At 45.3% G+C, this 22,247-nt stretch overlaps 9 protein-coding genes across 9 annotated transcripts; 6 read left to right on the forward strand and 3 right to left on the reverse strand.

The window, feature by feature from the left end:
- Positions 1-769: 769 nt before the first annotated feature.
- Positions 770-1,045, reverse strand: K444DRAFT_533801 (uncharacterized protein; the record flags this gene model as incomplete). The annotated part of the gene is made up of 1 exon (XM_024875177.1): positions 770-1,045. A coding segment is annotated over one exon (276 nt), but the record flags the coding sequence as incomplete, so codon positions are not given.
- A 3,513-nt stretch (positions 1,046-4,558) lies between these two features.
- On the forward strand, positions 4,559-5,712 carry K444DRAFT_691671 (uncharacterized protein). Its single transcript, XM_024887801.1, has one exon. It carries the CDS (start codon positions 4,619-4,621, stop codon positions 5,297-5,299), a length of 681 nt encoding a protein of 226 aa, XP_024734485.1. The 5' UTR covers positions 4,559-4,618; the 3' UTR covers positions 5,300-5,712.
- On the forward strand, positions 5,493-5,852 carry K444DRAFT_614984 (uncharacterized protein). The gene has a single exon (XM_024880628.1). The coding sequence runs from the start codon at positions 5,512-5,514 to the stop codon at positions 5,845-5,847; it is 336 nt and encodes a 111-aa protein (XP_024734486.1). The 5' UTR covers positions 5,493-5,511; the 3' UTR covers positions 5,848-5,852.
- A 305-nt stretch (positions 5,853-6,157) lies between these two features.
- Positions 6,158-8,195, reverse strand: K444DRAFT_653880 (GMC oxidoreductase; the record flags this gene model as incomplete). Its single annotated transcript, XM_024885906.1, has 5 exons — positions 6,158-6,423; positions 6,453-7,137; positions 7,336-7,567; positions 7,711-7,758; positions 7,903-8,195. 5 exons carry the CDS (start codon positions 8,193-8,195, stop codon positions 6,167-6,169), a joined length of 1,515 nt encoding a protein of 504 aa, XP_024734487.1. The 3' UTR covers positions 6,158-6,166.
- Positions 8,196-9,490: 1,295 nt separating this feature from the next.
- K444DRAFT_565043 (acyl-CoA dehydrogenase/oxidase C-terminal) lies at positions 9,491-11,872 on the reverse strand. Its single transcript, XM_024877087.1, has 4 exons — positions 11,596-11,872; positions 11,320-11,536; positions 11,197-11,259; positions 9,491-11,147 (listed from the first exon to the last, which is right to left on the reverse strand). The coding sequence occupies exons 1-4, from the start codon at positions 11,705-11,707 to the stop codon at positions 9,632-9,634; spliced, it is 1,908 nt and encodes a 635-aa protein (XP_024734488.1). The 5' UTR covers positions 11,708-11,872; the 3' UTR covers positions 9,491-9,631.
- Positions 11,873-12,349: 477 nt separating this feature from the next.
- K444DRAFT_565044 (uncharacterized protein) lies at positions 12,350-13,133 on the forward strand. The gene has a single exon (XM_024877088.1). It carries the CDS (start codon positions 12,450-12,452, stop codon positions 12,633-12,635), a length of 186 nt encoding a protein of 61 aa, XP_024734489.1. The 5' UTR covers positions 12,350-12,449; the 3' UTR covers positions 12,636-13,133.
- Positions 13,134-14,586: 1,453 nt separating this feature from the next.
- Positions 14,587-15,825, forward strand: K444DRAFT_691706 (uncharacterized protein). The gene is made up of 3 exons (XM_024887802.1): positions 14,587-15,086; positions 15,142-15,308; positions 15,388-15,825. The coding sequence occupies exons 1-3, from the start codon at positions 15,061-15,063 to the stop codon at positions 15,558-15,560; spliced, it is 366 nt and encodes a 121-aa protein (XP_024734490.1). The 5' UTR covers positions 14,587-15,060; the 3' UTR covers positions 15,561-15,825.
- A 420-nt stretch (positions 15,826-16,245) lies between these two features.
- K444DRAFT_644438 (Lipoic acid synthetase-like protein) lies at positions 16,246-17,508 on the forward strand (the record flags this gene model as incomplete). The annotated part of the gene is made up of 2 exons (XM_024884963.1): positions 16,246-17,185; positions 17,234-17,508. 2 exons carry the CDS (start codon positions 16,246-16,248, stop codon positions 17,506-17,508), a joined length of 1,215 nt encoding a protein of 404 aa, XP_024734491.1.
- Positions 17,509-21,331: 3,823 nt separating this feature from the next.
- Positions 21,332-22,152, forward strand: K444DRAFT_533689 (uncharacterized protein; the record flags this gene model as incomplete). Its single annotated transcript, XM_024875171.1, has 2 exons — positions 21,332-21,442; positions 21,514-22,152. The coding sequence occupies 2 exons, from the start codon at positions 21,332-21,334 to the stop codon at positions 22,150-22,152; spliced, it is 750 nt and encodes a 249-aa protein (XP_024734492.1).
- Positions 22,153-22,247: the final 95 nt, after the last annotated feature.

A 22,247-nucleotide genomic window follows, 5' to 3' on the forward strand; every position in this document is an offset into this window, starting at 1 on the left:
CTAAAGGGTGGGGCCCCTTTACGAGTTAGTCGCGAGTTAGAAGTGGACTGCTTGGCGACTAAAGTACGAATGCTTGAGGGCCTAAAAGGGGGCGGGGTAATCCCTGTTCGCTAAAGTAGTGGAGCTAAATTTAACGAAAAACCTTGTCTGGCTGGAGCTCGATCTAACTCAGGGGCAGTGCAGTTTCCTTTGGATTGATCCGACGAAAACGGCAGTATGGTGAACTCGAAGATTAAGTTTTGATGTCTAACCATGACTCGACTTAGACACCCACAGATTCTATCGTGGGTCCCACGCACTTTGAAACATTGAGACGAGTGAGCCCATCCTTGTCTTTTAAAAACCCTTTATTTTTTTATATATATTTTTTTGATACCATCAGGGTTTCTCCTGTCCCGAAACGGTCGCACATTTATCCGCGTTCTACCCATCTTCTGTCCCGTGAGTGTTCTCTGCAACTTTGCCCGTGGCCGGAAGCAAATCAGTCAAGACACCCGAAGCGTAGAGAACAAAGAGGAGAGCAATAGTCCATTCCAATACAGTATTAGGGTCCTTACAACCTGCGAAGAATACCAAGAATGCGACAATAAGAGCAATTTCCTATCTAACGACGGGGATTTTGATGTAGAATGCCGCACTCGGTAGGTAATGGTTGCTGGAGTTCTTTCGAAGATGCCGTCTTTCCCAACAGAGGAATGCCACTGATATTATGTATCCAGCCAGCACTTTCAAGGTCAGAAATGGTCCGCGTATTTGAGGAATTGGCTACTTATAGGGCTAGGATGAGCAGAGATTCGTGGACTGCTCGGTGGTGTGCGACATCCCAGAATGGAAAGATTAATGAAGCCAAGTGATCCCACCGCAGCACATTCAACAGACAGAACGTCTGAGATTTGTCACCCCTACTTTGCATTTCTGGACTTTCTTTTCGAAGGAACAGCCCCTGCTCGGAAAGCAGCAATAGATCAAGCGAAATTGCGGTGATACAGCATCCGGGGATGAAAAGGGGCTTAATACTTGAAGCTCCGACATCTGAAATGAAACTTTGAGAGCTTAGATCAAAAAATAACTCTCAACCTCAACGGAAACTCATGCAATTGTCTAACCCCGGTTCTCTGAAGTGTAGAAAGGTCTTCCAATTACACACCAGTGTATCAAAATTACTAACAACATCACTGAATAGTTATTAATTATTTCTGGACTTGCCACCAGAGACACATACCAAGCCATATTATGATTGTTATTCCCAGGAACACCCAGAGACTAGATATCCTCATGTTGTCAAATATTTGAAGAGAATATTTTAAGGAGAAGAACTGCTGGAAATGTTCCATTTTTATTAGAGTATAGGGCCAGTGTGTCAAAAAAATAATTAAGGTAATTAATTATATTTAATTAAATCAAGTAAATAATTAATTATAATTTGATTATCGACTTTTTTTTTAAAAAAAAATTAATTATTAGAAAAATTATTATTAAATATAATTAATTATTTCTAATTATCACGTGAAACCCATATAAAAGTTATATAAGTAATAATTTCTCTTCTTTTTCTTTAAATAATATATAACTGAAGCATAAAGAGAGTAAAGGTTAATTAATTTCCAAAGAAGAGAGAAGGAGGGCAAGGTAATATATATGTGAATTATTTACTCTGTATATTATATAACCGTACCTACGTAACTAGAAAAGTCAAAATCCCTACTATATTCTTCAGCTCCTTTTTATTAAAAATGAAGCTTGAATTATTGTGTTTTCTGGGAAAGCTCCAGCTTCCTTAAAACTCTGGAAATTATATCCCTACTTAAAAGTGGACTATAGAGTATATAGCCCCTGATTTTTAATACTTCTACTCAGGGATAGATGCCTTTATTCCAATTAAAATAACCAAATAACTAACTAACTAATTACTCCAAATTAAAAGCTGGAGTAAATCTCTTAATATCTCCTTTTATATTATAAATCGCTAGTATAGTAGAAAAGTAAGGCTCCTTATTATAGTACTTATAATCTAAATACCTTTTTCTTCTATAGATATTACAAGTTATCTTATACTAATAGATTCCAGAGTATTACTATCTATATTTTGGGTAAGTGGGCTAGGAAAAGAGGCATTTACTATTTTCCCCTTATATAAGCTCTCTTCTAGCCTTCCTCTTAACTTCCCTTATAGCTATATATCCTATTATAGTATCCTCTCTTTTTAATAATCTCTAATTTTTAGTCCGGAATATCCTAATTACTTTCTCTCTTATAATTCCGTCTAGTATTATACTCTAAATCTATACTAGTATATTATATACTAAAGAGAGTCTAAATATAAAAATAAGGAGAATATAATAATCGGTAATAAACTTTATTTTTATAAAATTAATCTTCTTATTAAGGACTTTAATTTGAGTAATAAAGTCTTCCAAATTACTACTACTCTTTATTAAATTAAGTTATAGGAAAAATAGCTTATATATAGAGATATAGAATAGCTAGTCTTTTATAAGAGTATAAAAAGTTTTAAGCTTCTCCTATAGGAGATATCTATTATTCTATTTAGCCTCTATTAGCTTAATCTTAATAAATTTAGAAAGTATTAGAATAAGGATATCTATAGTATTAGTATATTTCTCTTTTAGGGCTATAGAAGTACTAGCAGAAAAAGAAGTCTGGCAGACTATTTATAGCTTCTTCTGCTATAGCTTTGCCCTCGTATTAATAATCCAAGTATTATAGTTCTACTCGTTTAGGTACTTAATCTGATCCTTATCTAAAGGTATAGCGGCTGCTTTATAGATTACTATAACTTGATTAAAGATCTATTAACTAGTAAGGGTATGATTTCGAGTAAAAGGCATATAGAAGTACAAAACCGGATCTTATAACCTGTTAAAAATGAAGCTTGAATTATTATATTTTCTGGGAAAGCTCCAGCTTCCTTAAAACTCTGGAAATTATATCCCTACTTAAAAGTGGACCACAGAGCGTATAGCCCCTGATTTTCAATACTTTTTCCTATAGGGTTTTAGAGCTGTTTACTAAAGCCCAGGGCCTCTTTTATACGCGTCTTCTTATTAATAAGAAGTGGATTAGTCAGCGAAAATATTACCTGAGGTTAGAACTTATGTAGTTAGTCCCCGCCTGGGCCATTTTAGGCCTAGAACGGAGTATAAATAAAATAAATAAACAAGTACTTATTTATAAAGATAAGTAAAGCGAGTAAAGGCGGGATACTAGCTATTAAGCCTATAATAGTAAGGCGATATCTAAATTAAGGTAAAATAGGCTTTACTTTTGTGCTATAACGCTTATATTATATTTGTAGTTACGCGTAATAACACGTGACCCAGTAATTAATTATATTTAATTCAATTAAGCAAATAATTAATTATAATTTGATTACTATGATTCTGACTTAATTTGATTTGATTACCGGCCAAGAATTATAATTAATTAAATTATTTGACACACTGCATAGGGCAATTATTTGCATAACCAAGCTGAAGATAAAAAGGTTGGAGATTAATGGTCGGCTGAATTGGAATTATTTTAGTGACTACAGGGCTGTTCTCAATGCAACTCTGAATGGCCATCTGCTGCATAGTCCGAATGGCGGGGCGGCGTAAGACCTAACCTCAGCAGGGTAGCATACCTCCGACTCTATATAACGTCACTACCCTATAATAAAGCCGAGCCTGCTGAGTTGGCTTCTAGATAAGGAACAATCCAGTACCAAGGTGCTCTATAGGTCATCAAATTTTCATACTGGCAGCTTGTTATCGACCTTTTAGACTTGGATACCCTAGGATCGACTTTGGGCTTCCTTACCATAAATACTTGAACTCTGTCAAGACAAGCAAACGCTGCCCAGAAGTAAGGGTAATTTAGTAAAAGATATCCAAGAAGATCAGCCAAAAGGAGCAATTAAGAGACTGATGTGAGAATAGTTGCAACATCCAAAGTCCATGAGGCAGCGGCAAATGTCATAACAAGACACAACGCCAGTGGAGGTAGCCAAAGACGATAATAATAAATGGACACATCTTATATATATTAATGAAGCTACTTGAAAGTTATTATTAAATAGTAATATATATTAACAAGAAGCTTTGAAATTATAAAAACTATATATTACTTTTAAATTATTTTATTTATTATAATTACTTATTTATTAAAGTTAAAATTTGACTTTTTTATTTGCCCTTAAAAGCTTTAATCTTATAAAGAAATTATTGTTACATTTATTACAAATAGTATATTAAAGGAATAATTTCATAATTTCTTTACTTTAGAATATTTTAGAATATAAAAGTTATATGAATTCTTTATATTTTAAATTATTAAAAACTTAATTTTAATAGGAATTATTTATTATTTAAGTTAAAAAATATTTTATTTAGGCTTTATATATTTAATAGATTTATAAAGTGGTTGCTTTTAAATTAATAAACGTGTTTTTCTTAAGCGCTTGTTTTGGTGCGGGGCGTCGGTTCCGCTAAGCCCCGCCATGGATGACTAAGTTTCCCCTGATCTCCTGTTTTTCTGTTTGCAATCTCTTTTCCTTTTCAACAACCTCAAAAGACTATCCTTGACATCAGAACACCCATCCTGCCTTTCCATATATTCTATGATGGATTTGCAGGAGCTCGTCCGAACCTTCAACAAGCTCCCACGATCTCCGAAAACCCCATCTGGTCTTGTGGACGATCACTGGCACATCGCAATCCGGCATGTTCCCCTCAAGCCCCCGGGTGACTTGCTTCATCTCGTGAATCCAGGAAGTCAATACACCCACTTTGAAGGCCCTGCTCAAATTCTGTCCGTCGAGCCTGCAACCTCTCGGGCTGATGTCGTGCTTCCGATGCTTCTGAGGTCGTTTGTCAACAGCATGGGTGAAAGTGATCCACGTGTTACGCCACGTGGACCATGGAGTTGGGGAACTGGAGACGAAGAACTAGCGAAGGCGCTGGAGGAAAAGCTCAAGGCTGCCGGAGTTCGCGATGAGCTGTGCATGATCAAGGTTGGAGACGCGAAGGACATGGTGATTGAGGAAGAAGTATGGGTCAGTGTTTTCGATAAGATGAAATTGCGGGAGGGGCCTAAGTGCAGTCAATGCAAAAATCCTCCTTCAGGTGATGGGAAGCTCCAAGTCTGCAGCCGATGCAGGAAGGTCCAATGCTGCTCGAGAGACTGTCAGAAAGCGGACTGGAAGGAGCACAAGGTTGTCTGCAAGTATCTCGCCAAAGACCCATCAATTGGCGCACTGGATTACTACCAAAATTTCGCGCCACACTTTCCTGAAGCGTAAGAGTTAGCTGACGAAATTGGACTGTCTCTCCCAGGACAAGGTAGTAGCTCGCACGGCCTCAGGTATACTGACCAATCTTGTCGAATGGCACGCTCTTCGTGGCATCGTAACTGACTGACTACTGTTCTAGTGCTCCTATTCGCCGATTGGTGATTACGGGGAAAGATTGGTCAGAGAATATTACGAGGCTGCTTGGGCGGGGTGACAGAGATATGGTTGACAGTATTCACAAGGACACTCGTATCGAAATCCTTCTTAGATCTCCACCAGGATCTCCGAATTATGCTATGGCGGCGCAGCTTAAGTTGGACGAAAATTGCCCGCTGTGGACGCCTCGGGAAGCTTCAGCAGGTGAGGAAGCGGAGCTCAGAAAGATCAGGGACATACAGGGACACATCAGGCGTCATATGGGCTCTCGTGGCATGAGCAGCATCACTACTCAGGATATGCAAACTGTTCTGACTGCTAATTTTGCAGCAACATGGGGCCAGGAACTTCCATACTATCAGTATGCTGTCAACGCGATGGATCAGGGCGTCCGAACCTGAGTAGAGCATATTTAGAAGAGGGAGGGAAATAATACTGGCTGTAGGGCATTGCTAAGCTAGTGCATTAACACCAAGGTCACAGAAAGCTGTTAACGAAACACGCACAAGTTGTCAACGCCCGCAAGAGATGTTGTTCAGAAATATGAACGGCACAATTCCAGACTGGTCTACCATTGTTCAATCCCCTTAGTACATTTATTTTCGGGCGAGTCGCCTTGCTCCTTTTGCTCGCGAATAATTGAAAGGTCTTCTTGAATTGCAATACCCGCCACGAGCACAGAACACCGCTCATCACCACTTTCTGAACTTTTTTATCCGCTTACGTAGCCTTTGCATCGCGCAAGATATCCTCTGACGCCTTCATGCTTATCATGAAGGTTGAAATGACGGGAAAGCCTCCAGGAACCCTCGGGAATGCACTAGCATCCACGACTCGGAGACCTGTTGTGCCCCTCACCCTGAAGCTCGCGTCCAACACAGTCATTAGGTCACTATCGGCGCCAGTAGCAGAACTGCTACTCGCATGATAAGACCGAGACTGAGGCAACACCTTCTCCTTCAAATCACACCTTTTGTCTGCGCAAGGAAAACTTCCGTGAATGGACCAAGCGGCGCCGGAATGGATTCGAAGATGCTTCTTCCTGGCTGCATGCCTTTAGCCATCGCTGCAATATCAGCGTCCGAGCCTGGGCCTTCAAAGAACCGGAAGTTGATCTCCGGGGTATCTCTCGGGTCAGCAGAGTTCAGCGTGACCGTGCCCATCCAACTTTGGGGGTGGATCTTCACCATGGAGAAATCCCATGTCCTGCGTGGATCTGGTGCAATGGGGTTCACTGTCAGAGCTGGCCAGTAGCCGCGGAAGGACGCGGAGGTGATCCTGAAGATGAAGAGATCTCTCTCTGTCGCGTTGCTGGTCTTGACTACGATGGCATTCAGAGGACTTTGGGCGTGCATCCCCTTCCCTTGATACCACGCATCCAAGCATGGATCTCTTGGTGCATCCCAGGTGTAAATCGGTCCGAGGTTCGCGAGGGCTGGCTTGTTGGCCGTAGCACTGGTTCCAACTTCCAAGTTGTCTTGGAGGTTGGTTCCCACGCCTGGAAGATCAACCACAACTGAGATGTTGAGTTTTGTGAGCTCGGATTTTGGACCGACGCCACTGAGTTTCAGCAGTTGTGGAGTGTTGAAAGCTCCACCGGAAATGATGACTTCCTTGCGTGCGAAAGCTTGTTTCTTAATTCCTGGGTTACTAGCATTGTATCCTGGATCAGCCTTGTACATGCTCTGTCCCTGAAATTCCAGTAGCTTTCGGTTGAGCCGAGCCGGTGGTGTCGAACAAGATCTTGGTCACTAGCGACTCCGTGCTCAGTATGAGGGGATACTTCTTCGAACAATCGGCATTTGTGGCGTTCAAGGTCCGAATAACAGCGGTTCTAGCATGAACACGTCAACCCATTGCGTCTCTGTGTGCGGGGAAACCGAAGACACCAATTGTTGGTCGCGGTCTGCATCGTTGTTATTCAAGTTCCTTGCTACCATCGCGAAGACGTTTGTCTGTGGTTGCCCCAAATTCTTTGCTGTTGTTGCCAAGATTGTTTCTGCGTCGCTTTGATTTCTCGGGTATTCGGGGCTATTGACGGAGATATCGAGGAATCTGCCGAAGCCATGGCCCTTGGTTCCCGGAGGGACTACATGGTCGTTGTCGAGATCCATGAAGTGCCTGGTCATATTCTCAGGAATTCCAACAAGTTAGCTTTGCCCTTCAGAAATCCGTTGAGCCTAACCTTCCTTACCTCCATGAAGATTGCTAGTGATATTTGCGAACTGCTCGTCTGCCTGGCTTGGTACTGCCCAGTACAGTACATAGCATTGTGCGTCGAGCATCCTCCTAATGTTCTCGCTCTCGGGTGACTACGCAAAATTAAAGTTAGCAAGCATCCACAAGACCTTTGGAAGAAGTTCATACTAACCACACCGAGCTGCTTGGCTCCAGCCAGAGGATTTAGCCCAACGTAGAACTTCCCAGCTGGCAACATCCACGTCAAATAATCGTACTAAGCGTCCAGTTTGGGATCCGTGCCGTAATTAATGAAGAAGTCCCATCTCATATTCTTATCATTGCCAGCTTGTTTGAAGAGGCCTCCCACAGTGAGGTTCAGGTTCTTGCTTTGATCATCGCCAGCTTCGAGGAGGACTGTAGCACCAGATCTCGCGAGGTAGGATACCAGAGGGCCGCCACCTGGACCAGAGCCCACGACAATATAATCGTAGGTGTTGACATCGGCGTTGACAGTGACGAGTTTGAAGGAAAATAGAAGAGACAGGACTGCCAAGCTACGGAGACCCATCGTGAAAGATTCAACGAGTGTGACTTGAGGAGTCGCAGATCTGGGAGGGACTGTGGACTACACTTAAGGAAAGGAAAATTATCAATGCCCCACTTGATTTATCTGATGGCGAGGGCGAACTGCCAACTGAGGTAATTTGTCTGTTGTGGAGGACAGTTCCTGCATCCTTTAACTGGTATGTACTGTACCTCCCGCGGCTTCATGGAAAACAATATGGGATAAGGAGGCGCCGTCTTCCGCAAACCCTTCGCATGCATTGTCCTTGGCATTGCTAAATACGGCCTTCCATATTCAGGACTGAAAACACTGGTCCGTTCTCTGGATTACGCTGAATGCGGTTCAATTGCTTCCCCAAGTTTGTCCACATTCAGGCAATGCATTTCTCATGGCTCCACGAATTGGGTGTTTTGCGACTGGTGTACCTGGATTGCCAAGTGTCTCAGTGTCAGTCATGGCCTGAAAAATATAGAGCAGGGTACTTGGTTCCTGGAATCGGGGCACCGGGAAGAAACCTTAGTGCCGGCTGAGCGGCTTCTTCTGTGAGATGCATGATTAAGGCCGTAAGATTCTGGCTTGGAACACTACAAGTATCTTTGAATTCGATGAAATGGGATTCAAGATCTGTTCTTGAGAAATTTTTGAGCTTGGAGTTGGTTTCAAGGCTAACGATCAATTGAGTGCAGTCGTCTAATGTTGGTTTCGACGATGACACACTGGTAGGATGAACATTGTTCCCCTGTGGTGTTACCTTCACGTTCTCATTCCCTCACCTCGGCGTCGTTAAAGGTTCCGAATACCTGTTTCCCCTCACATAATGGCAGTAGTTGATACTTGGCGGCTATTCGAACCGGAATTGCACGGCCTGTTCTTTAGTGTACCGAGATGGAGGTGTAGTTGGCTAGGCGAGCCTATATATTAGAATCTAGTCGATCTTTGGTATTAAGCACTATCGGGCCGAGGGCAATACAGTTTCTCCTGTGAAGTGTGTCGCGGGTTTTATCAAACCCGCCTGGGTGCTTGGGTGGATAATGTGGGGCCGGCACCATTAAGGTAAACCGAAAAGCCCTGGAGAGCCCCCAATTGGTCAGGTCGTTTGTTAGTCGAGTTCATTTGACGATTTGATATCGCCACCGGTAGTGAAATAGTGTTCCAGTTTTGATGATGTATGGCGGTTAAGAGAATGTCGTTGTGTCCAATTGAGACGAAGAGACATAAACACAGCTTCGATCCCGACTTCTTTCTCAAGATGTACTGGAATACTTCAAGTTAAGAAAAGGGGGAGACTTTTCAATGGTGTCATATACAGCTAGATTGTTGATTGTAATCTTATTTTTGGTTGGTCCTGGTAGAACTAAGAGGCATTTGTTTTTCATTGCCATACTCGAAATTTCTTGAGTCTAGAGATGGAAGTTGGGAAGTCTTTTGAACAATATATCCTACAGTTTTGACTGACTGGCAAAAGACTTTTCCATACCATCCCCATAAACAATTTGTTGGTTCAATTTCAAACCTCCTTCAAGGTTTCTTAAAGCGCCGCTGCTAGCCAAGCCATGCTCCTCCAAGAATCTGAAGCAGACCTCCATCGCGGCGGGGTTTATGTCATTTTCGGAGTCGACTATAAGGAGGACTCCCATGATTATATCGGAAATCTGGAACAAGATGTCTCGTGCAGAGGGCAGTAATTTTTCATGGCTCTCTTTCCGGAGTCTATCTCTGAGCGTTCCCCATATGGTGGTGATATCTCTCTTTGCACTTGCGAACGGGGAGGATCCAAAGTCGCTGCCAAGAGCCTTTGAGATCCATCGATCCATAGCATTGAGGACACCGTTGCCTATCCGACCTGAGAGCACTCTCAACGTATCACTGGCCAACACATCAGTCGTGCCTTCCCAGATGCTCAGAACGCAGCAGTCGCGATATATCCTGGCAATATTTATTGATTCATTCTCGGTATTATCGAGATAGCCAACTCCACCAAGTGCTTCCATACACTCTTGCAAGGTATGAATAGAGCGCTTACAGACCGTGGCTTTCAGCACTGGAAACAAAACCCGCAGGAGAAGTTGTATATTAGCAGGGTCATCCGGCTGAAGGCGTGCCCTCGATGATGGAGGTTCAGAACGAGCGGGAATCTGATCCTGCTCACTGATACCCAGAAGCCAAGTGCCGAAGAAGGTAAACAGATTCAATGAGTGGTATTCCCCAGCGATTTTGGCCATGGTATTCATGTGCAAAGGGGAATCCTTCAGCATCAATCTCTTTCCCTTCCCGGCTCCAACCTCGCGTACTTTGGCGAAGGACTTGGCAATCGCAAGACCACGGCCTAGATATCCGACTGCTGAGATTGCGCTATAAACTCGAGTGATGTTCAGAATGGCGCTGATTTCTTGAATGCCTTGTCCTTCCTTTCCGATGAGGTATCCACGGGTGTTTGATAACTCGAGTTCAGCAGTGGGAAGACTTTTAGTGCCGAATTTGTTTTTCAGGCGCTGGATGAATATGCCATTCGACTCTTTTTCGATCGGGGAGGCACTGGTATTGGGAAGCGTCCGGCAAATAGGTGCAAAGAAGGTGCTGAGTCCTTTCGGGGTTTGCGCAAGTAGCACTGTCATAGACGAGTCCGTAGCAGATGAGAACCATTTGAAGCCATCGATTCGCCAAGGTCCAAGAGGAAGATTAGATACGAATCCGTCATTAGAGGGTGCCCATGTCGCAATTGTTTCCGTGCCCGAGACGTCGCTCCCACCTCCCCTTTCCGTCATCCATTGGCCACTGGTCCAGGCTTTCTGAGGATCTCGAGAGATGAGTCGGTCGTATGCATCTTGAAATACTCGGCGTGAGGCGGGTTCAAGTTGGGTGGAGAAAAGGTGGGTCTTTAGAAGTTTTGCTGCACCATCTGTCATTGCACTAGGACACGAGACATTGGCATTTGATCCAGTCCACAAATGATTTCTACAGAATCAGCTTGTGGAGGAGTGAGGTCTTAAGAGGGGAATCTTACTTCAGCATCTGGACAACTCGAGTGGACTCGGAATACTTCTGTTCGTACCCAATCGCAACGATCCTAGTTTCCGAGACACTCAGCCCCGATTTGATGAAATGGAACTATTTTGGTATCACTCACCCGTTTTCAATACCAAAATTCTGCAGTTGCCTCCAGCCCTCAGAGACAACAAGCTCGCTCGTCCTCCGTCCAAAAGCGTCTCGCCCACCACCACGCACGTAAGGGACATTTCTTTCCGCATCAGTCACCCAGTCAAAGATTCGCTTGGATAATATTTCATCGCCGAAATTGGCAAGCTCTGGGGTGATAGACTCGATGACTGATTTGGGAAGGAACACTACAGGGGGAGTCAGCTTCTTGTGCACGTGACTTCCTGGAGATATGAACATTACTTACAATCCATTACCCTTTGAAAGCTAACATCATCGTAAAACTGGTTTCGAATGCTGGGGACAGTTTGGAAGAAGCCATCGTTGGCGGTTGATGGCTTGCGCTGGGCGGAGGACATACCGCGCGGTGAGTGAGGGGTCTCACATCAACGAGTCTGTATTCCTTGATGAATCCCTCTCACAGGTTCGTGGGCCCGAGAGATAGCACCCTCAAAAAATATGAGGACCGGTCTATGTTGACTTAAAAGGAAGAGACTCTCGGCGAATGATGGGTAGTTGTTGATGTTGAAAGAGCACAGCAGCATTCGGGGTAAAGTTGTACTCGGCTGACGGTCGGCCGACAATCTGCACAGTTCAGCCGAGGCAGGCAAAAAGGGGGCGCTACGCGAGGTTCGCCACGTGATAATCATAAGAACCTCTGCATTTTTGTTCTTAGTAACAGCTCGAACCAAATATTATTCAACTATTTCTTCCATTAGAATGTCTGCTTTGAAATCTCATCAGTACGTGTGGCAATGGATCTCTCCCAAGCTTCTAAAGATTAGGCAGAAGGCACAGCCACCTCATCACAAACAGGGTAACGTTAAGGCCCAAAATCGAATTTCTCCGTTAAGACAGCTTCTGGACAACCACCCATGAGCAACTCACATCATCAAATACGCACATTGCGATGTCAATCTACACTCACAATCCGTTTCTAAAAGGCCACGCCCACATCCGACTGCTGAGAATACTCCCAGTCTCAGCCAGAGCCTACCGACCAGATCGCATGTATATTCGAGATATTTGATGTCAATAAAGCCCTGGCATATCAAGCCTTGTCATATGAATGGGATCTGAAGGCTCCCGTCAAGGAAATTGATGTCATGGGTCAGCCAACAACGATCTGGGAGAATCTATGAACCTTTCTCTCCAGACTTGGATCTCACCGCTGCAATAATTATCACTGGTGTGGTGCTATTTGTATTGGCCGGGGAAACGGTTATGAGGGGAACTGCTAGGTGCAGCTCACGAGTCAAATTTACCGTAAAGCACACCAAGTGCTAGTCCGGCGCGGCGAGGCGTATCGCGGTTCAACTTGATGAATGGTGTGGAGGAACCTGGATGTAGAGACTCTTACTTTGCTCGAGAGCCAGTATGGGAATGCCTCGCCGCTCATTCCGAAAGGAGGTATTGGACTAGAATCTGGCTCATCTAGGAGATCACTGTCCCGCGAGAGCTGAGAGTATCCTGTGGAGAAGAAACAGTGTCGTGGTCTGCATTTGCAATGGTGTGCCAATTTCCCCCAGACAAATTTGCAGTTACGCAATGGACAGTCGAGCTTTGGACCCCATTATCGGTCAGTGTAAAGCAATGAGAACGATGGACCTCTATTCGACGAATCTGCCAAAGCAAAATTTACAGACTTTTTTGCCCACAAACCTGCTGGCTAGAATTTGTAGCTTCTTGCGAGACCCTATCCGACCGTTACAGGACACCAAGTTGTGACGACCGGGACAGAAATTTTGCCTTGTTGAGCATTTCGCAAGAAGTGGTAATCGATCGTCCTTCCACTGTCGCTTACCAGAAAAGCGTTGAGGAAACGTTCTTTCCCTAATGGCCTGGGAGCAACAAAGCCAGTTTAAATGCATTCTCGTTTTGGCGTGTTTGCTGGAGAGGCCATGGGACCGAGATGTCAAGGCTACGCAGTGGAGTCTCGAATCGACCATATTGATTCCGAGAGATCTCCAATATTATTCAAATGGATCAGTCAGCCGCTGTTAATGAGAATACCATGCTTACTTTTTGGGAAAGGTATCCATTAAGAACAGAGTTGATCTTAAGTCGTGCACAAAATTGCTACTTTAGGGGGACAATCCTGGTTTGGGAATACTACGCGAGCTGAACAGGGGGTTAGTAGGGGCACACTCCTTTTGAATCCATTTTCATGGAGCCTGGCCTTGAATCGAGACGAAGTCCACAGAACATAGCCACAACCAATAACTCGAATTCTCGCTGAACGACTTTGTGGAGAATCATCCATCATATTGAGAGTGATTTCGACTTTCGTTTAAGAATTTTCTCCCGTCAAGTGCATACGTTTCCGTCGGGTAGAGCTAATTGCCCCAAGCCAGCGATAGAAGCGAGAGTTTAATATAAAAGTAAATTTACTAAACTAACTAGTATAGATTTATATATGTACATCTGCTTCCATCCTGTCATTTATCTTAGAGTTTGACGAGTGATATCTGCGGTTCTCGCCTCTTCTCGCTTACCCCCTTTCCGTGATGACCCGCCCCCTTTCTTTTCTCACACTCGCAGCCCGGATTTCTTCTCCTGCAGAAGCAGCGCCTATCTCAACTAACTTCAGACATCTCAATTCCTTTTGGCCTTGCTGTAATTTTAAATTCATGCATCTGAACTCGTGAATTCAGAACTGTCGGTCGCCTTCAGATAAAGAGCCAACGAGCTCTGAACCGCAGCGTAAACGACGGGCATCTAGTAAACAAAGGACTGCTTCCAGCAGGCTGACAGCAGTGATTTGAAAACCAGATGAGGGTCATGTATCCTACGGGGTAAGAATGAAATACGTTCTTGTCTAGAGTTGCAGCCCACAAGCAGCATCCTCGACCCCCACCTTCGAAGGGATTGGTGGGCAAGGATCTCCAACGGCCTTCCGACAGGCCCTATATGCTAAAACTCTCCCCGCCCTATAAGAGACTAAAGTCCGATAGGAATCTGGTTTTTATAGGGGGGCAGAAGATAAGCTCAATAAAACTGCAGAGGTGCAGCAAGCATGGGGGCTTCGTGCATTCTCTGACACGTTCGAAGTCGTCTACAATTTTCATTTATATCCTTTTTCATATCTCTAAATTTAGACATCCTGTAAGTAAGATCCAATTGTTACTTCCCTTGGTTTCTCAATACACTTTCTGGTCTCGAATCTATCAACATGCCGGACACGAAGGACCTGAAAATTGGGGTCTTTATTCCGATTGGCAATAACGGCATGAGAGCTTCCATTTATTCAATAGCCATTCTATTCCCTGTGTTAAACTTCGAACTGGCCAAGACTCATCCCGTTTTCATCCTATCTAATGCTTGTACCGCTTCTTAAACATGAATACTAAGTGAAAAACACAGGCTGGCTCATATCAGAAACCTCGCCAAAATACATGTCAACTTTTGATTTAAACAAAGAGATCGTTCAAAAGGCGGAGAAATACGGTTTCGACTTCGCCCTTTCCATGACCAAAGTGTGAGGCTATGGAGGCGTGACACAACATTGGGATTATAATCTAGAATCCTTTATGTTGATGGCCGGTCTCGCTGCAGTCACAAAGAAAATCAAATTATTTGCGTCAACCCCCGTTCTGTGGTTACCCCCTGCGGTTATAGCGCTGATGGGAGTAACGATTGATTCGATTGCTCCGGGACGATTTGGTATCAACATTGTGACGGTTGACAGGCCGCAGAGTATGACCAAATTGGCATGTGGCCTGGAAATGATTATTTTGGGTCCGTTACGCAATCACCAACTCACTTCGAAAATCTCGGCTTATGTGTTGAATAGATATCGTTACGAGTGCGCAACGGAGTACGTGCAGGTGATGAAGGATTTATGGACAAAAGGTCGATCAGATTTCAAGGGGAAGCATTTCACCATGGAAGATTGCGGATTATTGCCACTGCCTTCCTCTGACATCAAGCTTATTGCTGCGGGCCAGAGCGGCCAGCTACGTAAAATGGCAGCTCACTAATTTGGCTTTTTCAACCAAGTAGATTTTGGACAAAAGGAGTTTGCTTACACCACTTCCAGGTACGGCGTTTGCTGCCAAATATTGCGACTACAACTTTACCAGCGGATCCGGGGTGAATCAGCCAACTGCTTTCAAAGAAGCAAATTCGAGGTTGGTAGAAGCATCTACAATCGAGGGCCGTAATGTTAGTGTACTCGTATCCATTCACGGTCATTGCCGACGAAACGGATGAAGCTGCACATGCCAAATTTGAGCAGTACAACCAATGTGGAGGCTCTAGCATTGATGAAAAACCACAGCGGCAAGGACGAAAAGGCTGGTAAATTCCCCATTGCTCAGAGAATGGCCAACATGGCGCCAAAGTGCAATTCCAACATGAGCACATTGATCGGGTCGTGTGCAAGTGTGGCTGCCATGCGGCAAAAGAGCCGATTAAGGGGGTTATGCTTACATTTGACGATTTTGTTAAGGGCGTTGAGGTCTTCGGGACGAAGATCTAGCCATAGACGAAATGTCGCTCGAGTACTTTGAATGAAGTAGCAGCATAGCTTGATAGAATTTTGGGGTCCTCTGTAAACCTACCTGGATATTTTGGTACAATCCATCTCATGCAGAACACTTCAAAGGTTCTGAACGACAGCCGAGTTTACAAGTTAAAATATAGGGTTACCACTATCCAGAGATGTTAATCAAATTCAAGGAAGCTTGAGGTATCTATAAACGGTACGTGAAACCGTTCACCCTTTACTCCTTTCATGATATGCTTAATGGGTCTCCGGTCACGTGCCGTCGGCAAAACACGGGTTAGCACGGGATATTTTCTGAACCTCTCGGATTCCAGGATTTGCAATCATCTCGAATATTTCTGGGAGCCTGCCATCCTCGACTCCACATCATTGAGGGTTCATACATCCATCATGGCGGCCACGACAACAAGATTTAGGTGTTTAAATGCACCTCCATTAAGACAGGCATCACGATGGTTTATCTCTGCCTCCCGCTCTTTTGCCACCGAAACTGCAACGCCCGAACCCCCAACTCCCAAGAGACGACCGACGTACTTTAAGGACAAGCTGAACGCAGTTCCCTCCTTCTCCGAATTTGTTGGCCTTCCAGATCAGCCCTTGAGTCCCGAAGATGCACTCGAGCTGCGCACGGCGATGGTCGGGCCCCCCGGCAAGAAGAAGCAGATCACACGACTCCCTGAATGGCTGAAGACTCCCATACCGGACAATTCGAATTACAAGAAGATCAAGAAGGATCTGCGGGGCTTAAATTTACATACTGTATGCGAGGAAGCGCGGTGTCCGAACATCTCGGATTGTTGGGGTGGCAGTGACAAGAGCGCTGCAACGGCTACAATCATGTTGATGGGAGATACTTGTACCCGGGGATGCAGGTTCTGCAGTGTCAAGACTTCGAAAGCTCCGCCGCCATTGGACCCCCACGAACCGGAACATACAGCGGAAGCCCTCTCTAGATGGGGCTTGGGATATGTGGTCTTGACATCCGTCGACCGTGATGACCTGCTGGATGGCGGAGCGAGACACTTCACCGAGACGATCATGAAGATTAAACGGAAGAAGCCGGGGATGTTGGTTGAGGCCTTGACGGGCGATTATGCAGGGGACCTGGAAATGGTAGCTATGGTGGCGAAGAGTGGACTGGACGTCTACGCACACAATATGGAAACAGTGGAAGAATTGACTCCCTTTGTTAGAGACAGAAGGGCGAAATACAGGCAGAGTCTGGCCGTATTAGAGGCGGCAAAGAAGACAGTCCCAAGTTTGATCACTAAGACGAGTATTATGCTGGGGCTTGGGGAGACGGAGGAGCAGCTATGGGAGACGCTGAGAGGCATGGTTCTCTGTTTACCAATTGAAGAATATGCTAACATCTTGCTAGATCTCCGCAAGGCTAACGTTGATGTTGTGACATTCGGTCAATATATGCGACCCACGAAACGCCACATGAAGGTCGAGGAGTACATCACTCCAGAATCATTTGAGCTATGGCGTCAAAGAGCCTTGGATATGGGGTTCTTGTATTGTGCTAGCGGGCCTTTGGTCAGAAGTTCATACAAGGCTGGTGAAGCGTTCATCGAGAATGTGTTGAAGAAAAGGAAGGGTGTGACTATGTTGGCCGATGAGGCTACCGGCATGAAGAAAGCGGTTGTATAAAAAGACCTTCGGCGCGCTTCGACAGTCGCTAGGTGTGGCCGCGGCGTTCTTGGGCATTCTTCATGGCGTTTACAGCATTCTAGAGATAGTAGAGCTTGCATGAAGTATATCGTGCAGGCAATGGATGTCAAGGTGCTCATACAAGATGTTGACTTCAGATTGAGTTTGAGCATATAATCAACAAAGTACCAAGCTCAATCACGAACGATCTTTTGGTCTGGGAAGTGTTTCCAGCAGCCAGGTCGTAGCATTTGATCGCAAATATATTTCTACATGTAACGCCTCCCTTCCCAGGCGCTGTTGCAGTGTAAGTGCACGCGCCATGCGGATTGCCCTCCATGGCGAATGGTCCTAGTTGGACTGGTATCCCATAGATGTTGTCTTGTGTTAGCGACCGGAAAAGAGCTTGCTGATACAAGTCAGTGAGCGGCTTCGTTTCGTCGCGTCTTTGAGATACTTGGTAGCTATTGATGTCATTGTTATTATCTGAAGCATAGTAGGAATTCCAGACGAATAGTTGATCCAATGTTTCTGGTGTGAGTGGGTTTAGAACGTTCTCTGTACTATCGGTTGTGGCTGCTGTGTTGTTAGTGCAAGTGCACGATGTCACTACCATGAAACTATAGCAATTCTATCAGTCTGGCTCTCATGCATCACGAGACAAGTGTGACTCACTTTGGAAGGCAGTAGACTGGGTTGGGCTCAACTGTGGCAGAAGGAGCTGGATCAGAAGACATAATTAGAATTGGCACTGTTGTGACGGAGACTGTGTAACTGTTGGAATGCTAGTTAGATATGCTACTGGTGAATTTTGTCCGGCGGTCGAACTTGTGACCGATTGGTTCATAAGTGGAGCCGGTGTCCTTAACCCATCTGATCCGAAAGCGAACGGGAAAACCAGCAGTATTTTGCAAAGAGCATGCAGGACCGAAGTTGTGGCACTGTTCGTGGCTGTGACTGTGAAACCGGAAACTGTTCAACAAGTCGTTGTACAACTCATGCCTGTTTCGGAGTAACAGCTAGTAAAACACCCCGTGGTTGTATGCTGGCTGCAAGTGCTCGATGATTTAATGGTCGAGTGGGCAGTCGTTAAGGTCTTGGTGTGGTCTTTTGGTTTCTCTGTCCCTGGCGTAGGCCTATTATCATGGCCAGTTGTGGCTGCATTCAGAGAAGGCAACGGTGGAGTGCCCAAAACGTAAATCCCTGGGCCAGGCCCTGAAGGTTGACGTCAGCTAGTGTATGGAGGTTGCCGGGCTCATCTCTTACCGATCCCGAAAAAGAGTATTCGAACATCTTTGGCTGGACAACATAGAATACAGTGGCTTTTTTAGATCAGCATGATTCTCGGGAACAAAAATTGTAGCTCACAACAGAAATATTATGACAAGATCTGGGCCAGATCCTTTTTCACTGTAATTATTGCGTTCGTTGTTACTCTTGCTATGCTGGCAGTAACTGCAGAGACCGTTTCAGGACTAGCTATGATGAATAGCAGAGGTGAACGTGTTCCGCCAACGTCAGAAGTAGGGCCTGTAGTCGAAACTGGAAGTGGAAAGAAACCTGTCCGGCACGGCAGTGATATCGTGGAGATTGAAAATGAGCTTGCGCTTGCCGAAGTTGAGATTTTTATTTTGCTGCTGCTCTAGGCCTTGGTTATTGTGCCTAAGCTTTGCTAGGAGGTTTTGTTGGGAACACTATTGGAAATCCTGTAGGGGTGTTGAGTGCTTCCCACCCCACTCCGTTCGCACCAATCAGAGCAGTAAGTGTGCGGCTACTGCTGTCGGTGGCATAGGTTGAGATTTTAGAGCCTGCTATGCGAGGAAGAGAAAGCGAAACAGGCGCGAAAGTTTTTACTATTGTAGTGCCTATAACAGTGATCGTGACCAGGGCTTGGCCATTATTAGATGTCGGACCACCAGCGAAATCAAGTTAAAAGCTGTCTTGTTCTACGCATGGTATCAGCCAAAAGTCCAAGATTCGCTGTACTTGGGGGAGTAAGTCCTCTCGCTTCTGGCCCAGAACAAAAGTATCTCGAACACTCAACCCTGCTGGGCAAAACGCCATCCATTGTGTTGATTTCATCTTCATTCAACGCTCTAGAATGTATGACGCCTTGTAATGTTCATTTACACCAACGAGCAGTGTTTGACTCTGGGAACGTCGTTGAACTTGCATAAGACGAGCCAAATTCTGGGAATCGATAACTCTGATATGCTGGGGTCTCAAGATTGAAAAGGGAAGACTGATCACAGAAGTATAAGAGAAATTGCTAGCTAGGGCCGCTAGCCATAGACCTCGAGGAGGCTGTGAGCCGACGATTCGGGTTCATGGCCCTGGACCTCTGCGCCTTCTTCCCCACCTGTTTTCGGTGTACAGTGAAATATTTGAAACACACTTTCACATAGCCTTCGTATGTATTTCATGATTATTTTTGTTGGAGTGTTGTGGCCAAGCTCTAGGTTGTTCTCCAGAAGCCTTCGGGGGGCTGTTGGAAAGCTACCATTTGTTCTTAACCAAGTTGACTGACACCACTTGTGCAGATGTCAGGCGACGACCCCTCCACGTCCCAGTGTGCCTTGCAAGAACACAAAAGGCAAGAGAGGGTCAGCAAGGTGTCTGGCCACCCGTTGGGGCAGAATCTACAATTTTCGCACGCCGAGTTTGGTTGACTTTAGTATTAAATGGAGCAAGTCGGTTGGGTTTATCATCGACTCGCTAGAAAAAGGGTATTCTGTAAGGGGGCGGCGTTCAAAACTCAGGGAGTTTGACTCCCATATTACAGGAACGGCATATATTACGTATGCGGTATGAGTCTTTCCTTGCGCTACCACTGATCTTACTGGTCAGGACATGCTTCCTCACCCTCAGAAATACGTCTGTGTGGTCCTTCCAAAGAAAGTCCACTGCCTCATCGTAGAGAAGCTGGTCTACTTCGAACATAGCAACTACAGTTGATATGTTGTAAAGCCAGTATCATAGGCATTGGAGTAAACCAGCGGGTGTACTTTGCCATGATGTGTAGTACTCGTCCAAATGTATAAAATTTGGAGAAGATATTGCATTGGAAGAAAGGGGTATTATTTAAAATGTGCATTCAGTTTTGAACTGAATTTTCAGTGACTCAGGTGTTCCGGTGCTAACTTATGATGTAGCGTCTACCAGAAAACAATCTTGGTCTTTCAAACGAATCTCGAAGAGTCTTACAAGATACTAAGACCAGATAAAACAGAGTTCTCTCTCCCAAAAGAAGGTTGGCCCCGCGTTGAAGCCAGAATCGTCACGTTCAAATCCTCGCTCCTCGTGTCTCGATTCATCTGGCCATAGAAGTGGAAGTTCAAGATATGAAGCAATATAACTAACGGGTGCTAGTAATAAGAGAAATATTATTTCAAAGCGATACAAAAAATAGGCAATGGCTAGTGGGGATGTTAGGGTGATGACGCTTCTCTCGAGTAGGCAGGAAAGTGAACAACTCTCCGATCAAGCGGCACCTTCGTCCCATATCTGACATCTCTTATCTCGTCAAAGCTCTTGTTAGAAGCTTAGAGATGCATTGGCAGTTCCGCGAGACTGAGGCTGTAAGTTTTTGATCTATGGAAAGTTGGAGGAGGAAGGAAAAGAGGTGTCGTTCGGTTGGGTTCAAGAGCACGTGAGGCGCGTCATGAAAGCTCACGCGAGAAAGCTTGACCTCAACTTAAATCATACGAAAGCCAACACAACTCCAAATTCAAGCAGAGAGCCTGCAGCTTCGCGATAAACGCATCCCGTCGAATTCCTGACATACCTCATATCTACATACGGTCTTCGATTGGAAACAATTAACATGGCGGCAGAAGCGCCCCTCAGCAACGAAGGCTCCGCCGAGCCCCGAGATCTTCAAGTCTCCAGCACCCTGCCTTCAGAAGTTGCCCAATGCCTTCAAAACGCACGATTCGTACGCTCCCCCCCCCCACCTTATCTACCTCTCCCCAACCTGCAAACTCACGGCTAATCTCTTCTTTCTAGCTTCACCTGGCAACATGCACGAATCTCTTCCCCCACGTCTCCCTGATGAACTACACCTACCTGCCCAACAGCCCCTACTCCACGACACCTACGATAATTATGACCACAAACCCTTCCTCCAAGAAAACCCTCAATTTAATCTCGAACCCACACGTCTCGCTTCTGGTCCACGATTGGGTCTCCCACCGACCGCCAACTACGAATCGTCGGGGTTCCACAGCAGCAGGAGACCGTGCAGGCTCTCCACCTCCTGAGGCTTCACGATCCTCGCTCGCTGCACTACTGTTGAATTTGAATACGAGCGCGATGTCTAGTATCTCTGCGACGATCAATGGGGAGGCAAGACTGGTGGAGAGAGGCACGGAGGAGGAGAGGTATTATAAGGAGATGCATCTGGACAATAATACGTTTAGTGAGGGGGAGGAGCAGAATCCTGGTCAGGGTGATTGGGATGTGAGGGAGAGGCAGGATGGAGGGAGAGGGATGTATATTGAGGGGGAGGAGGTGAGAGTTGTGGTGGTGAAGATCACGGATGGGAGAGTTAGCGACTGGAAGGGCGGGGTTAGGGATTGGACTTTGGCCGACGTAGAGAACAATATTGACGGAGAGGCGTTGGTCAACGGGGTTGCTGGGTCGTAATATCGTGGCCACACGGACTGATGGGCGAACAAAAGTTCGGTCGTTGCATCGCAGTATGGAGTACACGGGAATGGATGATATTCCCTCAACGAGCT

Source organism: Hyaloscypha bicolor (genome assembly GCF_002865645.1).
Source record: "Hyaloscypha bicolor E unplaced genomic scaffold K444scaffold_116, whole genome shotgun sequence".
In the NCBI taxonomy this organism is placed as follows: domain Eukaryota; kingdom Fungi; phylum Ascomycota; class Leotiomycetes; order Helotiales; family Hyaloscyphaceae; genus Hyaloscypha; species Hyaloscypha bicolor.